The 21554-nt window shown below is 29.2% G+C and overlaps 7 protein-coding genes across 7 annotated transcripts; 2 read left to right on the top strand and 5 right to left on the bottom strand.

Moving 5' to 3' along the window:
• Nucleotides 1–20: 20 nt before the first annotated feature.
• Nucleotides 21–1719, bottom strand: LOC108573755 (mpv17-like protein). Its single transcript, XM_017936235.1, has 4 exons — nt 1407–1719; nt 579–850; nt 373–504; nt 21–284 (listed from the first exon to the last, which is right to left on the bottom strand). The coding sequence occupies exons 2-4, from the start codon at nt 834–836 to the stop codon at nt 21–23; spliced, it is 654 nt and encodes a 217-aa protein (XP_017791724.1). The 5' UTR covers nt 837–850; nt 1407–1719.
• Nucleotides 1720–2726: 1007 nt separating this feature from the next.
• On the bottom strand, nt 2727–4811 carry LOC108573739 (transcription factor E2F4-like). Its single transcript, XM_017936215.1, has 7 exons — nt 4704–4811; nt 4280–4389; nt 3898–4168; nt 3590–3810; nt 3029–3138; nt 2915–2962; nt 2727–2836 (listed from the first exon to the last, which is right to left on the bottom strand). Exons 1-7 carry the CDS (start codon nt 4809–4811, stop codon nt 2727–2729), a joined length of 978 nt encoding a protein of 325 aa, XP_017791704.1.
• A 595-nt stretch (nt 4812–5406) lies between these two features.
• LOC108573738 (transcription initiation factor TFIID subunit 2) lies at nt 5407–10617 on the bottom strand. Its single transcript, XM_017936214.1, is given in 19 exon segments — nt 5407–5688; nt 5691–5840; nt 5927–6079; nt 6142–6295; nt 6372–6591; nt 6664–6875; nt 6949–7139; nt 7222–7362; nt 7442–7691; nt 7833–8072; nt 8149–8357; nt 8437–8688; nt 8760–8973; nt 9051–9272; nt 9351–9589; nt 9664–9880; nt 9961–10124; nt 10196–10250; nt 10574–10617. Coding segments are annotated over 19 exon segments (3609 nt in total).
• Nucleotides 10618–11263: 646 nt separating this feature from the next.
• Nucleotides 11264–12121, top strand: LOC108573741. The gene is made up of 3 exons (XM_017936216.1): nt 11264–11298; nt 11496–11645; nt 11731–12121. Exons 1-3 carry the CDS (start codon nt 11273–11275, stop codon nt 12119–12121), a joined length of 567 nt encoding a protein of 188 aa, XP_017791705.1. The 5' UTR covers nt 11264–11272.
• Nucleotides 12122–12828: 707 nt separating this feature from the next.
• Nucleotides 12829–13888, bottom strand: LOC108573715 (neuferricin). The gene is made up of 4 exons (XM_017936188.1): nt 13570–13888; nt 13345–13485; nt 13087–13273; nt 12829–13024 (listed from the first exon to the last, which is right to left on the bottom strand). Exons 1-4 carry the CDS (start codon nt 13886–13888, stop codon nt 12829–12831), a joined length of 843 nt encoding a protein of 280 aa, XP_017791677.1.
• A 1070-nt stretch (nt 13889–14958) lies between these two features.
• Nucleotides 14959–18633, top strand: LOC108573716 (gametogenetin-binding protein 2-like). Its single transcript, XM_017936189.1, has 11 exons — nt 14959–15179; nt 15841–16031; nt 16118–16261; nt 16334–16546; nt 16607–16810; nt 16887–17055; nt 17131–17295; nt 17373–17462; nt 17534–17740; nt 17821–18234; nt 18311–18633. Exons 1-11 carry the CDS (start codon nt 15090–15092, stop codon nt 18485–18487), a joined length of 2064 nt encoding a protein of 687 aa, XP_017791678.1. The 5' UTR covers nt 14959–15089; the 3' UTR covers nt 18488–18633.
• Nucleotides 18634–19464: 831 nt separating this feature from the next.
• On the bottom strand, nt 19465–20986 carry LOC108573760 (3-oxoacyl-[acyl-carrier-protein] synthase, mitochondrial). The gene is made up of 3 exons (XM_017936239.1): nt 20788–20986; nt 20319–20699; nt 19465–20244 (listed from the first exon to the last, which is right to left on the bottom strand). The coding sequence occupies exons 1-3, from the start codon at nt 20984–20986 to the stop codon at nt 19502–19504; spliced, it is 1323 nt and encodes a 440-aa protein (XP_017791728.1). The 3' UTR covers nt 19465–19501.
• Nucleotides 20987–21554: the final 568 nt, after the last annotated feature.

Consider the following 21554-nt stretch of genomic DNA (forward strand, 5'->3'; position numbering starts at 1 on the left):
AACAATTTTTATATAAAATTTCATCGTAAAACAGGTAACCTTTTACTTTTATCTTCTACCTGACTAACAGGTTCAGTATTAACATTACTTACAAAATCACCCTTGTGTTTTATATTATTGTCTTTTGTTAATCGATTTTGTTTGTTCTGAGCTTCCAGAGCTTTCATATATGCAAGAAAAGAGGTCCAAATTAAACTACAAAAACTTACATAAACTACACGATTATGTTCTGGGACAAGAAAAAAGTTGATTGTCTGTAGAACAGGCCACACACAAACACCAACCTGAAAAATAATTATTACTTTCAATCTTTTTGTTCTTTATAATGTAAGTGTATTTTATGTTTATTAAATATATATTTAACAATTCTACTTTATAAGTAGGCCAGAATTTTCGTTTAACTTCTTCTACACACTCAGCTATAGGTTTCATTTCAAGCAAGTTCATGCCAAAAAAGAAACAACACATTGCTGCAGGGCTGTATGTTACTTGTTCTATTAAAGCCTGTAAAATAAATATTATTAATAGTTAATATTATTATTTGCAAATAGTAATTGTTTTAATTCATTTTAATATACTTTGGTAATTGCAGACTTCAGGTCTGACTTTGGCCAAAAGTATGAAGAAGACCTTAACCAGCAATACAGTGTTGGAGCTACAAAAAATCCACCATATAAACTAAATCTTAATGCTTGTAGATAATTTAATTCGTCTTGTCCTAATAATTTTTGTTGTATTAAACTTCCTGTTGGCCATATAATAGAATAAGAAGCCATTCCCCTTACAATTGGATATTTTTGCGACAGTTCGCGAAATTTTACAAAAATAATACGCATTTTCACGGCCGTCACTGAAATAAAGACAATTTTAATTATGAATACAGTATAACATTACAAATTCATTTTTATTATAAATAATAATTAAAGCTAAGCAACGACGTATACATAAATTAAGTAAACTTTAAATTTAAATGATTAAATGAAAAATTAAAATAGGGTGTTATTTAAAATTGATTTGTATTAATGCATATACTACGTCATTATGCAATTTATATTCGTATTAGTTTGTTCCGAAAAATCTTATAAATTTCATATTTTCTTTGTTGACGGCACGTGACAAATTAATTCAAAGCAAACGATGCTGCGCGCCAAACAAGAGAGCGCGTGCAATCAATGTTTCAGAAATAGAGAAGATATTTTTTCTACGTATATACATGCAGTTACAAAAAGCTTCCCAAAAAGCTATGTCAACTAGGTTGTCATCGGTTTTATCATTACGTTTACTGTTTTAAATATATTGATAAGCTGTCGGAAGTGATAAAGTCACTAAAAAGTTAGAATAATGTAACACATATAAAGAATATAAAAAATAATTTTTTCATTCCCATATTCTTTTTTGCTTCATACCTTGTCTTGATAAGTGATTGAAACGTTGATAATATTACCGCGGTTTGTTTTGAACGTGACGCGAGGAAACTCGCTGCACCGCGAATTTGTATGAAACAACGGTCTCGTAAGGTTGACACATCTGGAAATGATTCACTACTACGGAAACACGCGCATACTGGCAATGACTGAGACGAAGCATATATTCGACACGCGCAAAAGTACCAATGGTGACGAAACTGGTCGATCCATTCTTATCTGTCCTTGGTAATTTCGCGACTTTCGAGTACAGTTTTCCGATAGTTTGATATATCATGCAAGTGATTACACATCGACTTTTGGTTACGTACTAACAGATGATGTCGACAACAGCACGTAATGAAAGCAAAACAATTTTGGAATGTTTGACGTCAGTGAAATTAAAATAAGGTATAGAAAAAAAGTTTAATGAATGTAGTTTAGAAAGAACATAAAAAGGTTTGAAATAAAACGTTTATTAATTAAAAATTTCTTTTATAATTATATAGCATATATAACAATGATGAAACATGACTTTATGATTAAGTAAACTGTAATTTCTTGGTCTCTTTGCTTGTACCTTGTTTTCATTTAAGTTTATTTTGCTTAAATAACTATAATATTCACAAACTTAATTAGTGTCATTGAATGCAGTAACAAACATACAACATACAACATAGAAAGTACATTATAAAAGAAATACAAGTTTTCTGTACTCATCTGCAATATTAAATCATGGCGATGCTATACATGCTTTAAAAGATTAAACTCATACAATTATACAGAATGTACATTTAATATTGTCTTTTGAACAATTCTTATCTAAACAAATACGTAAAAAGATTACGTAGTTTAATGAAACATATACAAAGTTTATAAAAACAATGCTACTTTGATTATAACGTTATTCATAAAAATATTTATTTCTTTAATAGTTTCCTTATATGCAATCACCATAAATAAAAAAATCTTTCTGTTGTGTGTGCATACAAGGATAAAGTTTCTAAGCAAACCTAGAGAAATAAATCACATGTCATAAATTACAAATAATGTCAAAATTTAGGGTTCTTATTACTTCATCAAATAAAAATCCAACAAAATTGACTGTTATAAACATTTCTTCTATAATTCTGTATTATTTTTTTATTTCTACTAATAAAAAAATACTGCATGTATTCAATGATCATTATCCATATCCATTCTTTAAAATTATATACATAGAACAGCCTTCAGAAATTGTCAACAAATTTTTGTGATTTTGCACAGTATTGGCACAGTCTGATTTATAAATCATCCAACCATTTAAACCATACAACTTGTTACTCATTTCGCTGTAATATCAAACAAGTCACAAATTCCTTCATTTTCACTAAGATTGAAATGATAATCTTTTTCACTGGGTGGTGGACTTAGTCTTACTAATGGTCCATAAACTGCAAGTAAAATGAAAAAAATTATGTATTTACTAGTATGTATTTTATGTATTTTAATGTCATCATTGTATTACTTACTGTCAGAATAAATTTGATCAAACAATTCTAAATCTTTTTGAGCAATATCTGAAATTATAATATTTAATTCAATAAAATGTTATGTACTATACTTTAACAATTTGTGTTCTTTACCTGATGTGCTAACATCTCGAAGTACTATTTTTGCTTCTATTAATTCTGTATCATCTTCTTCATCTTCATCAGATATTATAGGATCAGGTTTACTAGCTCCTTTTGGAGGTCTAAAATTTAGAATAAACCATATAATTAAATCATAAATATTTTTAACTAATTTATTATGATAATAGTGTAATAAAATACAGTAACTCATATTAATATTCAGGCACCTTGCTTTTTTGTATGTTACTACTTCAATTATAAGAAATACATAAATCATTGAATTAAATAAATAAATTCGTATTTCCGCCATCCAGTGTTCTAATTCGTGAAGTTATAACAAATTCATATAAAATGTAATAACATGCAAAATACCAAAGTGTGTAAATATTAATGTAAATTACTTTCAAATTAAGATATTGTATGATCTATCCCAAAAGAAAAGATTTTTCCTTCAAATCTATTTACCCCTTTCAAGATCATATTACTGTGTGCTCTATGCAGGTCAAAAATATTGTTTTACTATTTTTGATGCGAACAGAGCAAGTTCTTTCTCATCTATAAATTTGTGTTTACCTTCCAACTCTTCTCTTTGGTTTAACATTAGTTTCCTCCTTTTTCTCTTCTTCCTCTTTTCCCCTTTTTGTACCTTTTGCTTCTTCTTGTAATCTCATTTCTAGTATTTTATTATCATATGTTTTAGCTAGTTCTGGTTGTATCATATATACCTTTATTTCTCCTGAACTACTTTTTAAAAACATTTCATAATTGATTTCTTTGTCTTCATCTTCAGAACTCTAGAAATATAAATATATCATAAAATGTATTTAACTTAATTTATTTAAAATTCTATAAACATAAACGTTTCTGAGCAAAAATAATACCTGCATTATATTTGGCACGCTTAATTCTGTATCAGGAGGAGCTTGAATTCCTAATACAAAATCATCTGGAAAATTTTCTTTAACATCTTCATATGTGATATATGCATATTTTCTATTAATCAAATCATTTTCTATATTTTTTATACTTTGTTGAATCCATTGGGTATGCATATCTAATAGTTGTTCATGATCTTCTAATTTTCTTATTTCATCTTTTAAATCAGTCAATTTTTCACCAACTTCTTGAGTGTTACAACCTGGACCTGCTCCTCTGGTAATATATTTAAAACATTACATTATATGAGAAATAGACAATTTAATGTAAATAGTACAAGAAAGTATACAAAATATTTTACAAATGAGGAATACAAGGAAAACATACTTCCATTGGATACTATTTTTGCTTTTTTTTTCAATGAGTCCAATACCTTCAAGGACGTTAGTAATATCATAAATTCGCCTTTTTTGACGGACTTCTAAGATATCAGCAGCCTAAAATATCATAAATTTACTATCGTACGTTATCAAGTACAGTCAACAGTTATCGTTCTATTTTTTAGGTTATGTAGGATAGCACGTTGAGATATCAAAACATGCTACATACTGATTGTGTAACGTTAAATTGGAATAGTTGACTGAGTAAAAGTAATCTTCTTAAACGAATATTGTAAAAAAATGTGAAATATTGACTTCAGTGATACTTATTTCAAAATTCCCGCAAGCTAGAAATGGCGTGTACGCCCGCGACAACTTAACCTAGCAAGTAGGTTAACTTTTTACAATCGAATATTTATGTAAACACTTACTACTTTTAAATCAAGAACTCCGTCCTTTGCTTTCTGCAATAAAGTAACGAAACGCGTAGTTAACAGACCAAGAGACTTTTCAAATCTACTTTGTTGATTATCTGCCATTCTCGAGGTCGTTGTCAAAATTTTCAAAACTCACTATTCCCTTCGAAATTGCCGCAACACCACGGACGCCATCCTAGTTAATGCGTAGAAGTATTTAAATATGAGCGCGTCTCTAGTGTCGATATAACGTTAAAAAGTTACGTGCTTATAAAAGATTATTATCGCTTCATTATCAAAATATAAATTTATTTAAAATGCTATTAAATAGTAAGTAAACTAAAAGTATGTTTATTTTTCTTGGGAATACATTTTTCACACTTATGAATAAACTTAAATAAATTGCATTTAATTTTTTCTTTGTTTTTTTTTAAGTAGAAATATAATTTTTCACATTAAAAAATTGTTAATTCATTAGTAAAACATAGTAAGACTGAGTAAGACATAAAAAAACAACAGTTCTCATTTTATTTATTTTATTTAACAAAATAAATGAAAATATATTTTGTATAATATATTTAAAAAAGTGTATTTACATATGTCGATAATCAACGTTTTGATTCATGATGCATTAGAATGTGTCTTAAATTATATAAAATTATATAAGATATAAACAATGCTAGCCTTAAAAGACTATGATAAGTGACTTGATGTTTTACTATGGAAAAATAAATTCGTTAGTAACAGTTGTTGCATCTGGACTAAGACTGGAACTTGCAGAGCTTAAAGTTTCTTCTTTGACCTTTAAATTTGAAGAATCTTTAGTTTTATCCTTTTCTTTTTCCTTTTCTTTTTCTTTAATTTTGTCTTTATCTTTATCTTTCTTCTCTTTATCTTTACCATGCTTATGATCATGTTTATGTTTATGTTTGTGTTTATGTTTCTTTTTGTCTTTTTTCTTTTTCTTATTCTGTGAAATATATTGTATAATAAATATAGTTTATGATCTTCTCCTCCTTCTTTTTTAAACATTCCTGGTTCAAACCCTACGGGTCCTGGCGTTCCCATAATACCAGGCAATGATGCAGAATTATCGCTATAATATTCTGATTTCACTTTTCCTTCACCGGTGACGGAAGACGATCGCTCATCCTTTTTTAATATAGAAATACAACGAACAGTTATGGTTTTATAATTGTGCTTATTTTTCTTGTTAACTAATACATTTTACTAATTACCTGTTTTTGTCGTTTTGCTTCCGGACCATAATCTACTGAATTAGACGGACCTGGAATATCTCTACTGGGAGATTTTCTTTTCCCTGTGCCACTTGCATTCTCAATTTCCACAACCGATGATTCATGTCTTATGTGCGACATATTTAGTTTCATCTGAAGTAAATATAATTCATATTGTTACTGTCTAAACTAGAGCCTCTATAATTATGACTTACATCTTGTTCTGGGCTTGGTGGTCCTGCTTTTTTTGGTTTAGTAATAGCAGCAAGTTCAGGAATAGGAAGACAAAGTGGACGTTTTGAACCATACAAAGTGTAGTACAAATCGACTAAATCACACCGAATTTTAGGGTCGTGAGAAAGCATACCACTGTAACAATAACAATAAGTTTATATTTATCCTTTTTACGACGTCTGAAATAAATGGCAGCTAAATTTAAACATACTTAATTAAATTCCATATACGGTCGACTAATTCAGGACGATCCAAACGATGCTTATGTGCTCTTTCAAACGGTGGATTTTCAACCATAAGTCTCACTAATCTATGCCGTACTCCTGGATGAGGATCCATTTCTATCATATCTAACAAAAATTCTAAATCTTCCCATTTTCCATCGACTCTTGTAAAATCAACTAATGCCTTTAATGCTGCAATTCTCACATCTAAACCGATTATGATAGGAATGTATGAATATCGATATTATTAATATGGCTAATATAAAATATCTTATATACCTATGAATTGCCCATATCCAGCATATGCTCTGAAAAGGTGAGGATTGCTTGGAAGGTGTCCAAACTTTTGTAAAATTCGTATGACCCTAAGACAGGCAACACTAACAGTGTACTTATAACATGGTAATAATTTTTCCAAATTTAAATTTCTTGTAACTTCCTCTAATATAGCTTTAGTATCGACCGACAGAGATTCGGCAGTAATAGCTGTCCTAGAAAAAATCATCAATGTGTAATCATGATAGTATAGCGTAATGAAATTGTTTCTTTCAATATTTATCATACCCTTGTTGAATACTAATTACAGGTGTAACAGTAGCTCCAAGAGCTTCAATTAAGGCCGCTCTATAATAATTATCCGAATATCTATTTTTACTGTTATCATTATATTTAAATAAATCCATTAAAAAAGCTAAAACTTCTGGTGGGCATATACCATGAGCGTTACGTAAACCTGCCATCGCCACAGGTATAGTCTAAAATCATAGAAAAGAGAAACTGGCAAGAACTTACAACACAAAATAATTGTTTGCTCATTTCGGAAAATATTATTTGTACCTTTTGCAAAAAATAATGTTGAAAGTTTGAAAAGTTGTTTTGTTTAATTATTCGTCTACACGAAGCTGATCCAAATAATTTCCGAAATATAGCTAACATTGCTGGTGGGCCAGCCCATGTTGCAACCATTGCATTTGCTACCTGTATAAATGCATCTGTTATAAGGAGACTATATGTAAATAAATAACTTTGAAGTATAAATATTCGAAATACAAATAACCTTGGTTAAACAATGGGCAGCTCGCAATCTAACTTTGTAATAACAATGTTCATTTTCTATAGTATCAGTTAATGCTAGTCGTGTAGCGGGCGTTGCATGGTTTTGTAAAGCTTCAATAGCTTCTAATTGGGCTGTAACATCTCTTTCGTGTCTTAACTGATATTGCCACTGATAATCAGGTTGTTCAATTTGAACGGCACGTAGAAGTGTCATATCAGGATCTAATCTTATCCATAATACAGGAGAATCACTGCAAATGAAATATAAGTTTGTATATAAAAACTTTTTCATTTAGTTATTATGTTTCATAGATATACTTTTTAGCTTCAAAATACGGGAAAGAATAGTTTCAATAAAATTATAATTTATAATGCATTATAATAATGCTCACTCCATAGCAGAAAGGTCCATATCTACTTCTTCTCCAGTACATAGTGGAATCTTTTTCTTTTTATTCCTACGGCTTTTACTATGGCATGTTATATCTGCTTTTGCTACAGTACCTTCTATTTGTAAAGTGTGTTTAAAAGTACCATCTAATTCTTGAATATTAACTAGAAGTGGACCAACGTATTTCCTAATTCCTCTTTGGTTTGTAGTATCTTGCCGAATTTCTAATTCTACAGTATTTCTGTACAACACATTTGCGATAAATTTCAGTTACATTATAAAATAAATGTTTATTTTAAAATTACTAATTTAAGTACCTTTTCCTATTAAATACAAAACTTAAACTAAATTTCGCATGTCCACCAGTTCTAACCCATTGGTCTATAAAAACTGCCATATCTTTACCAGTTACAGTAAAAATTGCTTTTGTAAATACATTGGTACTAATTAACATATGGGACCAAAGTCCAGAATCAATTTTTTGTTGTGCAGCATTAGCAGCAAGAGATAATTGCTTATTAAAAACCTAGAAGGCAATCAAATATATTTAGAGTTACTTGGTGAAAATAAAGTAAGAATTATGTAGCACCTATTCAAATATGTACCTGTAAAAGTAATTCTTGTCCAATTCGATGTTCTAACATTCTAATAACTAAATGTGCTTTTTTACGAAGCACTTCAATATATTTTGGGGACACAGTGTGTAAATTTCTTATTGGAAAATAAAACCCAGGATCTGGAGCTCTGGGTGTGGGAGCTGGTGTATTAGCAGCAATAGGTAGTGGAGCTGGTGGTTGAGAAGGATCTAATATTATGCCGCCAAATTGCTCCTCATATTTTACAACTTCTTGCAGTTCCTAAAAGTATTAGTAGTATCAAAGTTTTACAAAATTATACTAATAAATAGGTATAAGAAGGATTTATTTACCGATTGTACCCATTGCCTGTACTCATTATTTCCAAAACATTTTTTTGCATACAAACCAGTTAAATATGTTGAAATACCTTTAGGTAACCATGTATCAGACCAATTTTGCATGGATATAAAACAACCAAAAAATTGTTCTGCAACAGCTTGTGCCATAGCTTTCTTTGTAACATAAACTTGATCAATAATTGCAGTTGAATGTAATAAATTTGTACTATAAATAAACAATTATTTAATTGCTTGATGTTATACAGTTGCTTAATATTAAAATTAATTAATACAATCCCTTACTTTAAAATACTCATAGTTGCATATGCATTTATATCTTCATCTAGTTCATCTACAAAGACTTGTTTATAACAAGAATAAGGATATCTATTTGACAATGTTTCTTCATAAAATTCAAATGCTTCATGCATATATTTTGCAGAAACTTTCAATGATGGTAACAATTGAGGTAAACAAAAATGTGTGACTTCATGCATGTATGGGTCCACAAATATTTCAAATGGTCTGAAATAGAACAATAGTAATTATATTTTACATATTCATAAAAAGTTATTTATTATAAATAAAACATAAATAACTTACCCAACTGCAAGTGCAATATTTGGTGAACATGCTGGTGTATTCAGAACATAGTGAAAAGTTTTTCTGCGCATATCTGGAGTATATACAACTTCTACAAGATCACCACAAGATACAGCTGTCATAGAGTCATCAACAGTAAATTCTAATTTCCAAGTACATGGTTCAGCAAAACTATCAACACATGGGAACCATAATCTTGAAGAATTTTCATAACTATATGTATACATATGTGCACCTCTCTAGAAAAGAAAAAGATTCAATTGTATACTAATACAGTTAAAGCTAATTTTTATATACAACAAATATGCTGTACCTCTGCTAATGTTCCTTCACAATTTGGTACAACAAAGTGTACTCCACCTTGAGGTTGCTCTAAAGAAAATTCAATACTAATTCTTAAACTTCTACCTTCAGCAACTAAATGTGCTGCATCTGGTGGAATTTGTACAACTAGTTCTCCAGCATTATTGTCAGGATCAACCCTTTGTGCAGCTGCTAAATGCATGTTTGAAAAAAAATCCAATGATCGCCTAAAAAATGCCACAAGAATTATTTTAATTAAGCTTTTGTTATATAAAAATATTGTATATAACTGTATTCAAACTCTTACTGCTTGCCATCTCCTTGGCAAATATCTAAAAACGGATCAAAGTACTGAAATGGTGCTTCATAAATGTCATTTAAACATACTCTATAAATTCTGCATTGCTTTGCATTCAGTTTCACAAGTCTTAATGTATCTCTGAGAGGAACAATTGTTAATTCTACAAATCCCTGCATAGAAAATAGATATTTATAAATACAGATTGGAAAAAGTTTTTATTAACAACATTTATAGTACTTACAATAATACTCTTCCTTTGGAAACTTATACCTGTGAGGCTCAATATTTGATGAGCCGTATAATGAAAAGGAAACATTAAGTAATGATTACTACAATTAATAAATAAGACAAAAATTAAATAAACTTTTTTATTATTGCAAAGAAGTTACAAGTTAATGTCATAAAATTGTAAAAGTTACTGATATAAAATTTTGTAAACATAACCTTAATACAATAATATAAAAATAAGTTTAAATGATATGTTGACAAATTTGTTTGCAGATATTTTAAAATTAATTATTGAAACAAACTACTAAAGTTACATAAAACTTTATTTGTTGAAATATGAATTATAATTAATAACTTTTGTTTACAGTATGAAACTGTTGTATATACTTATAATTTATATGGTCGGCTATTATCGGCCGTTCTTTCTTTCTTCATGATTCCATTTATATGATTCTACTGTTTTTTATCAATAAGTTATATTTATTTGTATATTTTGTGAAATTTAATTTCGTACCTAAATATTTTTGACATTTTAATACAGTTAAAGCAGTCTCTTCATGTAGGTACAATAGAAACGTATATGAACTCAGGACATTCTTTCTGTATAGTTATTGGTTAGAAGAAATTAAGGATTTTACTCAAGAAAGCAGTATTACTTTTGGAATTTACGTTTGGCAGTGTAAACTGAGATTAATGCAAGTGAAAGGAACCAATGATTGTAAAGCATTAACAATTTATAGTTAATAGTTTTTTTCTTTTGTCAGAAAGGTGTTATTTTCAAGTGCTTTTCTACGATATAATGGAGATAAACAAAAACTATATACGATGCATGTTTATGCAACTTATACTACTGTAAATAAAGAATTAAGTTCAAACTTCGAAAGGATAGTAGATGTGCCTCAAGATCAATTCTTGACAACATTTCTTAACGTTCCTAATATTGAAGATTTAGAGTATACATGAATATGCTAAATATTTTATACTGCTGAAATTCTTCTAACCAATGGTTTTAATGTATATTATTAATTATGATTGCAAGTGAATGATGTTTTAAGTAATTTAAAAATAAGTAAATATTTATATTTTACAAATGGACGATACACAATCCGAAACAATGTAAGTTTCTTCAGAAACAGTATTCGTAAAACTTTTATTTACATATAAATATGTATACTTGTTTATCATATATTTTAACAATGCTTATTTCTAGCTTTAATTATTAGCAAACTCATTTTGTAAATTTTGTCTATAAAATACTTAAATATAATTTACAAAAACTTTACTTCATTGTCAATGTAAATAATATTTTTTAGAAAAACACCTGATGTAGTTGATACCAGTTTACCTGCAGTAACAGCTAGTTTAGAAATGCTTACGGTAAATACAAATTTACCAGTTCCAGAAAAGAGAAGAGTACTCAGAAGATTAGTTAAGGATGACTCTAACGAGAATCTTAATAGAAGGTATAACAGTATTTGTATTATTGTGTTATAGTTTTCATAAGTGAATATTAATTATTTTGTGTAACCTACTTGCATGTGTCACTAGATGCAGTTTACGACCAAGAAAAAGGACATGTACAGAAATGGAAAATGATAGTACAAGAAGAAAAGGAAAAGAAGTAGAAGTTAAAGGTCAAGAATATTACTTGAATAGAAATTTAAAAAGAAAATTAAATACTTTAGAAACAATTTATGAAGAAAAAGAAGATATAAATGAGTGTACCACATATATGAGTGCAAAGAGGTATAAGCGTATGATACAGTTCCAAGAAAATCCTTCAGATTCTAAGTTAAAGAAAAGAAGAGCTAGAATTAAAAAGGTATATGGATCAAAGATTAATTTCAAACGAAGATGTGCATCTATGCAGACATTGCTAGATAAATTAAGTGGTATTAGAGCAGAATCACCTACAAAAATTGACAGTGAAGTAAAGTGAAAAAATGTAAAAATATTGAGATATAAAACATTAATTTTTTTATAATTAAAGCAGAACACTCTTCAAAGAAAGTATCTCTTTCCTAATGATACTTTATGCTTCATTTATAATACCATTTTGCAAACTTTTATATGATTATTGAAAGTATTATAAAGGAGGTACATACAATAGCAACATATGAATTATGAAATAAAAGAAGTTTTCTTTTGTTTTACATATTGTTAATATTCATCATCATCAAGAAAAGACATGGAAGAGCATTATTTTATGTTTCGTAAACGGGTATTTAGATATGTACTTGTATGGTAAAAAAATAACTTATCAAAAATATTACATATTCTTTGACAAAAACTTTTATATTTAAATAATATTAAAACTTATGTATAAAATTATCATACGATTAATGTAATTTGTGAACTTCATTATAAAAGTATGTACATATTTATTCAATCATATTATTCTTTAGTGCATTTATATTGTATTACATTTATATAATAGATAGTGTCTACATATATATTCAACATTTCATTTTTGATATACTTTTTAGCATCATAAATAATTGCATTTTTAGTTGAATAAGGTTCTAAAAACTTTTAAAATAGGTGTTATTTAAAAAAGACAAACAGTTATCAAAATATATAAAAATTCATTGATTTTTAATTAAAAAAAGTGTACATAGTCTCATAGGTATGAAAGATGATAATATTTTAAGATGATAAATTTTCTATTTTCACAGCACATTTTATTGCGGTCTTTGGACATTGAGAATACTCTTTGAGCATGCCCTTTGTTTCTTTATATTCTTTGCTATCAAGTTTGACACATGCACATCTGTATTGTTTAGAATTTGGAGATTCAAATAACATTCTAGGCACTCCAATCCAATCTCTTTCTATTCCTCCACTGAGAAAGAAAAGTATATAATAATTCCAGTCAAACTAAATATTTTTATACATTATACTCACCTTCTTTTAGAGCACCATACTACAGTTCCAGAGTCTGGCTTCCATTCTACATTACATGGTGGAAACATTTTTTTTGTATGTTCATCTTGAAATTGTTTCTCTTTTGCATGTATTAACATTTTTTGTACATCATGAGATTCTTTTGTTGGAGCACCATCTTCATTGTAATATCTACCATTTAATTTTCCTATGTAAACCAGAATATTCATTAGTGATTACTAATAAAGTAGATTTTTCTGCTCAAGATATTTTAAATACCTTTACAAATATAATTTTCATTATAAAATTGGACCCATTGATTCAATGCTTTAACTTCCTCTATAGATAATGAAGAGATGTCATCTGTTAAGCCTTTATCATCAAATTCTCCCGTAATAAAAGCTAAAGATGCATCACGACCTACAATTACATTAATGCATATCCATATCTGTGTTATATATGTTAACAATAAAATGATAAATATAATTCCATCATAAATTATACCAGTAAATACATGATAATTTGCACCAGGACCATAATGTTTTGCACCCTTTGTAACATCAAAAACTTGACCTAATATTGAAATGTATAAACCATCTTTCAAGTTTGTGTATTTCTTAAGCTCATTTGATGTAAACACTTTTTGATTTGTGCATACGTTTGATTCTAAATTTGAGTTTCTATTCAGATTAGAGTAAATATTTTTAATAATGTTTAACCATTTGTCCACAAAATTAAATTTGATATCATTTATTTCATAGTTTGTGTACAATAAATTCATACATACGAATAATGCGAATAACCAAACATACTTAGAAAACATAATTTCGTTAACGAAAATTTAAATAAATTTGATATTAAATTAATTATATTTAGAATATAGATATTATATACGCCGTAAATAAAACATTTAATAATTGCGAAAATAAGGAATTAAGAAATTAGTAAAATTGTTTAATTTTGTTTTCATGTAGCGAAGTTTCAAAGTACATTGTAATATATTTTTATAGAATTTTTTGTAAAGGAAAAACGAACAAAAGATGTAATACATGAAGAAACCTAAGTGTATTTTTGGAGCGTTTTCTTGTTACTGTTAGGTCATGACTATGATACGTCAGTAGTAGATGTCCTCAAATGAATGGGCGGGCTGTATAAATATTTTTTGATGTGTTAAACATTTTTTATTCTAATAATAATTTAGCATTGTACAATAGTAGGCCAGTTTCATGAAAGCATGCGTACATAGATGTACGTATACTTTATTACGCAAGCATTTAAATGTACGTTTGTTGATTGTATTTCAAATGATTTTCTACGTATTGAATGAGTGTATTAAATCACTTTAAGAAAATTCCACGCTTAATCAGAACGTTGTTAGTCGTATTAAAATGTTTAGGTAATAGTACAAGTAAATTGTATTATAGAACTTTGGACCAAACAAAACACTACAAGAAAAGAGATTAGAAACAGGTATGTGGATTTAAAGTAGAGACCATAAGAATTGGCCGTTCAAGGTCATTTAGTATTAAGCCCTACTATGCTATACCATAGGAAGTAGGTAAAGGAATCACTAGTAAGAGAAAAGACGAAGAGGGCATATTGTCGTAAACAAAAAAACGAAGAATATATTACAATAATAGATACACCTAAAATTTAGAAGTGCCGTTCATAAGCTTATGATTTTTATCCGAAAAATTGCTACATATGCAAGATTTATTAAGAAAGAATTTTGATTAGATAAAAACGCCGACAAAGAAGTGTCCTTGAACGGCCAATACATATGGTCTCTCCTTTACTTTAGAATAAGGATAAGATGACGCGTAGAGAGGGAAGCGGGACAATGCACGCAGGGCGGAAGTGAGAAACCACTCGTTGCAAATGGCAGACGTATGATACCGTCTACTTATTTTTCTGGTGTAACTGTGGCAGTGAATTATAATTATTCGTGATTGTGCATCGTAACGTTTTACAAGATTGAACATCGCTGCATATATAATCGTCGTTGATAGAGGAATTCAACAGCGATGGCGAAGTTAGTGAATGTTTGGCGGGACGATGACCCGGTCGATTTGAAGCGAAGAGAAATGCCGTTGATTATCGATGAGAAACATACGGTGAGCACGATTTTCTTCTGTCATTTTTTTAAAGAACAGTGCCTGTCTATCGAAAGTTGAAAGCTTAACGAAACTTACGTAATGGCATCCTATGATATTTCTGACTTAACCTAAACGTGGCAATGAATGCATGCTTATGCCATAACTAATTAGGTGTACTGTGTTTGATATCTGTATCCTGCTTAATAGTTGCTGATTGTTGGCACTTAATGCAATTGAAATTTTTATGAACATTTGCAATTTTCCTTTACACTTGTGCTATTACTATAATTTTAAAGCCGCTTGTTTTCTTCTGGGAAAAAGGAATGTCAAAATGACTTGTTTTTTTTTTATACTTTGATTAGATACAATTGAGCAAATGGAACGAAAACTTTAAAGATAAATTTAGTTATAAAAATGATATAATGACTTTCATTTCACATATGATAAAGTATAAAATGAATACAAATATGCAGTTTTAACAAAAAAATGTCTTGTATATATGTTTAAATATATTTGATTTTACTTGGTTCATAATTATATGTATCAATGTACGTATAGTAACTTAATTATTTGGAGCATTATGAAATTAGGAAAATATATTTCTTTTATAAGCATTTAGATTGTTTATTTAAAAAGTACATGTATGAATATAAGCAATGTAATATATATTTTTCTATAGATGATTATGGATATACATGATTTGGGAGCAATCTGTGATAGTCCATTAGTTTGTGGCAAAGAACTTGATGAATTTACCAGAAAACTTAATATGCTTACAAAAGAAGAAATTAAAGCTTCATTTGAAGTAACATGCAAGGATATGCTTGCAATTTTAGGCCAAGCTGTACCATGTGTTGGTTGTAGAAGAAGGTATAATAAAACATTCTTAAATAAACAATATATATATACAAGGAATGTGTTAATTGTTTATATTAATTGATGTGTTATATATTTAGTGTTGAAAGATTATTCTATGACCTTATGAAATCAGGACATCCAGCATTAGATCCTTTGGTGATTACACCTGAAGGTTTATTATCAATAAAGGATGATGTTTTAGAATCACCACAGTTACTTTGTACAATGTTACAAGGGCATAGGTAATAAAATATATAACATAAATATATATGCTTTTTTGAATATATACATAATAATTCTAATATTTTTTGTAGTGCTAGGTTAAACAGTTTAGTTGAAGGGCAGCCAAGAAATAAAAAGTCACGAAGATGTGTATTACACTCTTTAGAAATTCAACGTATGAGACCTCCCCCAAGTGCATGGAAAGAAGTATGGGACTGTATGAATCCTTCATGTCGTCTAGAACTTGCTTTGATAGAAAGTGATGCCCTTGAGGCCACTTTAGATACATATTTACGTAAACATCGGTAAGTTCATAAATATTTATACTTGTATATAAAGGTTTTGTATCACATCTACTATTACAGGTTCTGTGGTGAATGCCGTACAAAGGTATTGTTGGCATTTTCTCTGTTAACAACAGAACCTGAACCAGAAAAACAAAAAGGCTATGTGCCCTCTTTATATGCTGGGATCAGACGATGCATACATGATAGGCATGTACATATACCTACAAATCCATATTCTATGGGTAATCTTATGAGACGTACTCAGCCAGAACTCATGGGAAGGTACAAAATTCAAAAATTTTATGGTTTATAATTTTATTTTAAAAATCTGTTGTAAAATAAATCTTTTCAATTATAGGGAACGACATGCGAAAACGTTAGAAATTGCTCAGGAAGAGGTACTTACATGTTTAGCAATGTGTGTTGCAGAACGTTTGCATAGAGTTCATAGACGTTTAAAAGAAGAGGAAACTGTATGTAAAGTATTAGCTGCTGTAGCAGTAGATGCATTATCCAGGAATTTTCAAGTATGATCAATGAGATTAACAAACTGTTATTAAATTAGTGGATTTATTTGTAAATGATTACATGATCCTTTACAGATGGCTGTAGAAGTTAAGCAAGGTATTTCTCAATTAGAATTGCTTTATGAGGAGTTAACGAGAGAAGAAATAGCAAAACAACAGCGACGAGAAAAGTTACGTTTGAAACGTAAAAAGAAGAAAGAACGTCGATATGAGACGGAAGAAAAAGAAAATACATGTGATGTATGTTATTGTTTGTAACTTCAGATTTCAACAAATTGATAAATGTATATAATATTCTTATATAACTTTACTATTAGTGTTCGAGCAAAAGACAAAGTGGCAACAGTAATACACCTTGTGTTTGTGCGGATTCAAAGCCCACAACACAAAATATAGATCAACATAAGGTAAGTAGATACATCTGGTATTTCTATATATAATTATATATAAAATGTATATTAATTTATTTTACTGTGTAAAAAAATCAAAATCTAGTGTATCACAATCAGAAAGTCAAACTCAATTAGCATTCCCCCCAAAATCGTCAAATATGCAAAAAAATACTATTAAAAAGGGTTTTTCTGAAACAAAGTCAAAAATTGTTATAAATCAGACAAAAAAGAGTAGTACACCTGTTAAGAATCTTTCTGAAGAAGAATTATTCGATACATGTGAATTGTGTAAGGTAATAACTCCATGTATCGATACATGTTTTATATATCTATTACCGTGCGTTATAAGATTTAAATATCGTCTTATGTATAGGATTTTTCTGAGAAGATTGAAAATAATCACTGGCATACTCTAGAAGACTGTAAAGATCCAATGACTAAAGAAATAGTAGATGCTTGGATTGGAAAACCAAGTAAAAGATGCACCATGTGGATAGAAATGAAAAAACGATTTGAATTGTCAATCTCAGAGAGAAAAAGCCGTTCCTTAAGTGAACAATCGTCACAAGATTGTGGTTATTCTTCAGAACATAATATTAGCAGTTCTTCTCTTCCTAGTACACCGGAAGGATCAGAAGTAGCTTGTAATGATGGATGTTGTAACCATGAGAAATATTTGCAGGACATGCGATTGACACGACCATCTGATAAACTTGTTCATTCCAGTTCTAGTATCTCTTTCTTAAAGGAAAGAGGTGGAGGTTTAACACTTACTCAAATGTTAGAAGTAAGCGTACAGTTTATCACTCAGATTTTACTGAAAGGTTCTTTGTTTATTTTTAATACGATTTGTTTATTTCCAGGATTCTTATTTATCAAGCGACGAAGAGAAAGAAAGTTATATTCCAGCAGAGGAAGTATTGGAATTTAAATCTCGAATGTGCCAAGTTCTTGAAGAACGACAAGAACTTCGTCAGACACTTAGAAAACGTTTTGCTATTTTATGCAGCCATCACAAGCCCTTTACCATTCCTAATTAAGAATTCCTACTAGGTACAGTTACTTAATAGGATACAATCTTTCTTTTTTACATTGATTTACTGCCAATAGAAAAACATGCGTGCAATAGATGTATTTCGGATAACTGTTGTCATTGGATGTCAACCTTCCTATGTGAATAAAATATCGTTGAAGATATACATCGTAAGAACATCATATGGTATGGTTTATTTGTAAGGAAAGAATTGCATCTAATAAACTAGAGGTACCAGGAAACTATTAAGCCTTGAAGTTTGTTGTTTTCTATGCAATTGAATTTATAGAAATAAAAGACATTTGTAGATGAAATTGTAATTATAAATGAATGAAACTAGAATATATAGTCAAATGTTAACTCTGAAAACTGGGATCAAAGAATTATAAAGTATTAGATTGATGCACTATCAGTGTTCGGAGTTAAGTGGGACTGATTTGTATATGCTTGTATAATTGGACGATAAATTTCACGAGCATGTATTAGCCATAAAAACATGGCAAATTACGAGCAACTGCACGTAGCAAACAATTATTGTATAGAAGGTTAACTTCATTAATTACTACATACTTTTAAGAGAATCTTATTTTTTCGAAAGCAGAAGTTTCAACTTGTTTTTCTGCAAAATGTCTATGAATGTTGTAAAAAGGATATAATTGGAAAATATTAAAAATTAATACAGAATAAATATTACATTCCACCATGTATTATATTATTCCAAATTACATTTTTTTCTGTACAATAATATAAAAGTTTTTTTTTCTTCGTATGATATATTACATGAGTTTTGTATTATATGCTACATAAAAATATTAACAATATTTAAATCATTGCATTGCAGCTCAAGTTTCAAATAATGGTTCAACAGAACCATATTTTATTTCATTGTAAAAAAAAGTAAAATTATACACGTTTTTTTAGATGCAATGTATGTATTAATTAATGTACATTAAGGAATGACTAGTTTGTATTATGTTGTATATTATGTTTTTTTCAGAATAGTTCTACTTTAATGGTTAATTCATTCATTATATTGAGCAAAACATAAGCATGCATTTGTTCCTCCAAAACCAAAGGCATTTTTTAAAGCTACACGTCTGGAAATCCCATTCCAATGTTTTTTTACATTGGGAGTAAAATTTAAGCATGTTTTTATATCTAAGTTATGTAAATTTAACGTTGGTGGGATGATACCTTCTTTTACTGCTAAAATGGTAAAAACAGCTTCTAAATTTCCTGCTGCTCCTAGTAAATGACCATGAGCACCTTTTGTACTGGAGACAGTTACATTTTTACTATGTTGTCCCATAAACGATTCTATTGCTTTTAGTTCAATAGCATCACCCAAGGGAGTTGAAGTTGCATGTGCATTAATAAAAGTAATTTCTACAGTTTCTATACCAGCATCTTTCACTGCTCTGTCCATAGCTAATATAGCACCAGTACCATCTTCACTAGGTGCAGTCAAATGTGCTGCATCACCAGATAAACCATATCCTAGCACTTCTGCATATATTCTAGCTTTTCTTTCAAGTGCATGATCTAATTCTTCTAATACTAGTATAGCAGAACCTTCTCCCATGACAAATCCATCTCTATCTTTATCAAATGGTCGTGATGCTTCATATGGAAAATCATTTTTGTTAGTACTTAAAGCCCTAAGTCTACAAAAAGCAGCTACAGCAAGAGGACTGATACATGCTTCTGCTCCACCACATATCATTACACTTGTTTCTCCACCCCGAATAAAGCGAAATGCATCACCTAGAAATTAAATGTATTATTTAATTATAGTAAATGTAAAAAAAATTTTTAGTTTTTGTTGAAATTAGTAATACCAATTGCATGTGCCCCAGTTGCACATGCTGTTGATACAGAATGATTTGGTCCACGAAACCCATATTTGATACTAATTTGTCCTGCAGCCATATTTGGTAATATCCTTGGTACAAAATAAGGACTAATTTTGTTATATCCTTTTTTTAAGGCTTCATATGTTGTACATACATCAACCAAATCTATCATTCCAATTCCTATAGCTACTCCTGTATCTTGTTTATCTATTTCATCTTTTGGTTTCCAATTTGCATCATCTAATGCTTCCTGTGTAGCTATCAAGGCATAAGCAGTGGCTGGACACATTGTGCGTAATTCACTTTTTGTAAAATATGAATCTATATTTAACTCATTAGGACTACTTCCTTTTGGTACTAATGCACCTATCAAAGAATAATTAAATTTTATATATTATAAAAAATAGGATAATTTAAACTATTACAAAAAGTTAAAGATCTATCAAATTCTTACCAACTTTACAAGGTAATTTGTCATAATCTGGGTTAGTTAACTTGGTGATACCTGATTTAGAATCAATTAGAGCTTGCCAGGCATTCTGTAAACCTACTCCAAGGGGACAAATTACCCCCATTCCTGTAATTACAACCCGCCGTTTGCATCTTACAGCGGTTGTTAATGTACGATTAATGCTAAGAAGCGGAGTAAGCATTTGACCGGTAAGAATGGATGTTTTGAAACAAATATATTAAGGTTATATATTGTTATATTATCACTTTTCATGAGGAAGAACTCAGTATTTTGCGTTCCAGAGATGCACCTTTCAGTTTCATTTTGCACACAATAATTGACAATAAATATAAATTTACAATTTCCTATAAAAAATATACAATGTAAACATTTTCTTAGAATACACCAAAAATCTAGCTAATGGTGCTAAAATTTACATTCCCTAGTGTTTATTTTATCGTAAATTTACAGAATTGATTATATTCATCCAGTAATACGATGAAGTTACATTCTACCTATTTATAGTTAATTTTTTATGAAAGTAACATAAATTATTTTATTCATATATATATGAGTTTCCCCCACACACACGCACACACACAACATGCACAACACCCAACACACATAAGTTCCCATTTGTACCTTTTCTTTTCAATAATTATTTGAAATGATATTGCCAAAAATTAGATTGACATTATAGTGCACTAATTTATTTAATCTTAGTGCATTTAGTTTATTATTTAATTGTATAACTATTATTATATTATGAT

The sequence above is a fragment of the Habropoda laboriosa genome, unplaced genomic scaffold (genome assembly GCF_001263275.1).
Source record: "Habropoda laboriosa isolate 0110345459 unplaced genomic scaffold, ASM126327v1 scaffold126, whole genome shotgun sequence".
Taxonomy (NCBI): Eukaryota; Metazoa; Arthropoda; class Insecta; order Hymenoptera; family Apidae; genus Habropoda; species Habropoda laboriosa.

Excerpts from the sequence above, each read along its gene's own strand:
- LOC108573755 (XM_017936235.1), bottom strand. The coding sequence starts at position 836 with ATGCGTATTATTTTTGTAAAATTTCGCGAACTGTCGCAAAAATATCCA. Across the intron at positions 505-578 it reads TGAAGTCTGCAATTACCAAA|GCTTTAATAGAACAAGTAAC; the intron begins GTATATTAAAAT and ends TTTATTTTACAG. Across the intron at positions 285-372 it reads AATTCTGGCCTACTTATAAA|GTTGGTGTTTGTGTGTGGCC; the intron begins GTAGAATTGTTA and ends ATTATTTTTCAG.
- LOC108573715 (XM_017936188.1), bottom strand. The coding sequence starts at position 13,888 with ATGTTTTCTAAGTATGTTTGGTTATTCGCATTATTCGTATGTATGAAT. Across the intron at positions 13,486-13,569 it reads AAATTATCATGTATTTACTG|GTCGTGATGCATCTTTAGCT; the intron begins GTATAATTTATG and ends ATGTAATTGTAG. Across the intron at positions 13,025-13,086 it reads GTATGGTGCTCTAAAAGAAG|TGGAGGAATAGAAAGAGATT; the intron begins GTGAGTATAATG and ends TTTCTTTCTCAG.
- LOC108573760 (XM_017936239.1), bottom strand. The coding sequence starts at position 20,986 with ATGCTTACTCCGCTTCTTAGCATTAATCGTACATTAACAACCGCTGTA. Across the intron at positions 20,700-20,787 it reads CAAATTACCTTGTAAAGTTG|GTGCATTAGTACCAAAAGGA; the intron begins GTAAGAATTTGA and ends ATTCTTTGATAG. Across the intron at positions 20,245-20,318 it reads AACTGGGGCACATGCAATTG|GTGATGCATTTCGCTTTATT; the intron begins GTATTACTAATT and ends TTTAATTTCTAG.
- LOC108573739 (XM_017936215.1), bottom strand. The coding sequence starts at position 4,811 with ATGGCAGATAATCAACAAAGTAGATTTGAAAAGTCTCTTGGTCTGTTA. Across the intron at positions 4,169-4,279 it reads AAAAATAGTATCCAATGGAA|AGGAGCAGGTCCAGGTTGTA; the intron begins GTATGTTTTCCT and ends ATATATTACCAG. Across the intron at positions 2,963-3,028 it reads TCGAGATGTTAGCACATCAG|ATATTGCTCAAAAAGATTTA; the intron begins GTAAAGAACACA and ends TTATAATTTCAG.
- LOC108573741 (XM_017936216.1), top strand. The coding sequence starts at position 11,273 with ATGGACGATACACAATCCGAAACAAT. Across the intron at positions 11,299-11,495 it reads GATACACAATCCGAAACAAT|AAAAACACCTGATGTAGTTG; the intron begins GTAAGTTTCTTC and ends AATATTTTTTAG. Across the intron at positions 11,646-11,730 it reads AACGAGAATCTTAATAGAAG|ATGCAGTTTACGACCAAGAA; the intron begins GTATAACAGTAT and ends ATGTGTCACTAG.
- LOC108573716 (XM_017936189.1), top strand. The coding sequence starts at position 15,090 with ATGGCGAAGTTAGTGAATGTTTGGCGGGACGATGACCCGGTCGATTTG. Across the intron at positions 16,811-16,886 it reads CAGCCAGAACTCATGGGAAG|GGAACGACATGCGAAAACGT; the intron begins GTACAAAATTCA and ends TTTCAATTATAG. Across the intron at positions 17,296-17,372 it reads AAAAAGAAAATACATGTGAT|TGTTCGAGCAAAAGACAAAG; the intron begins GTATGTTATTGT and ends CTTTACTATTAG.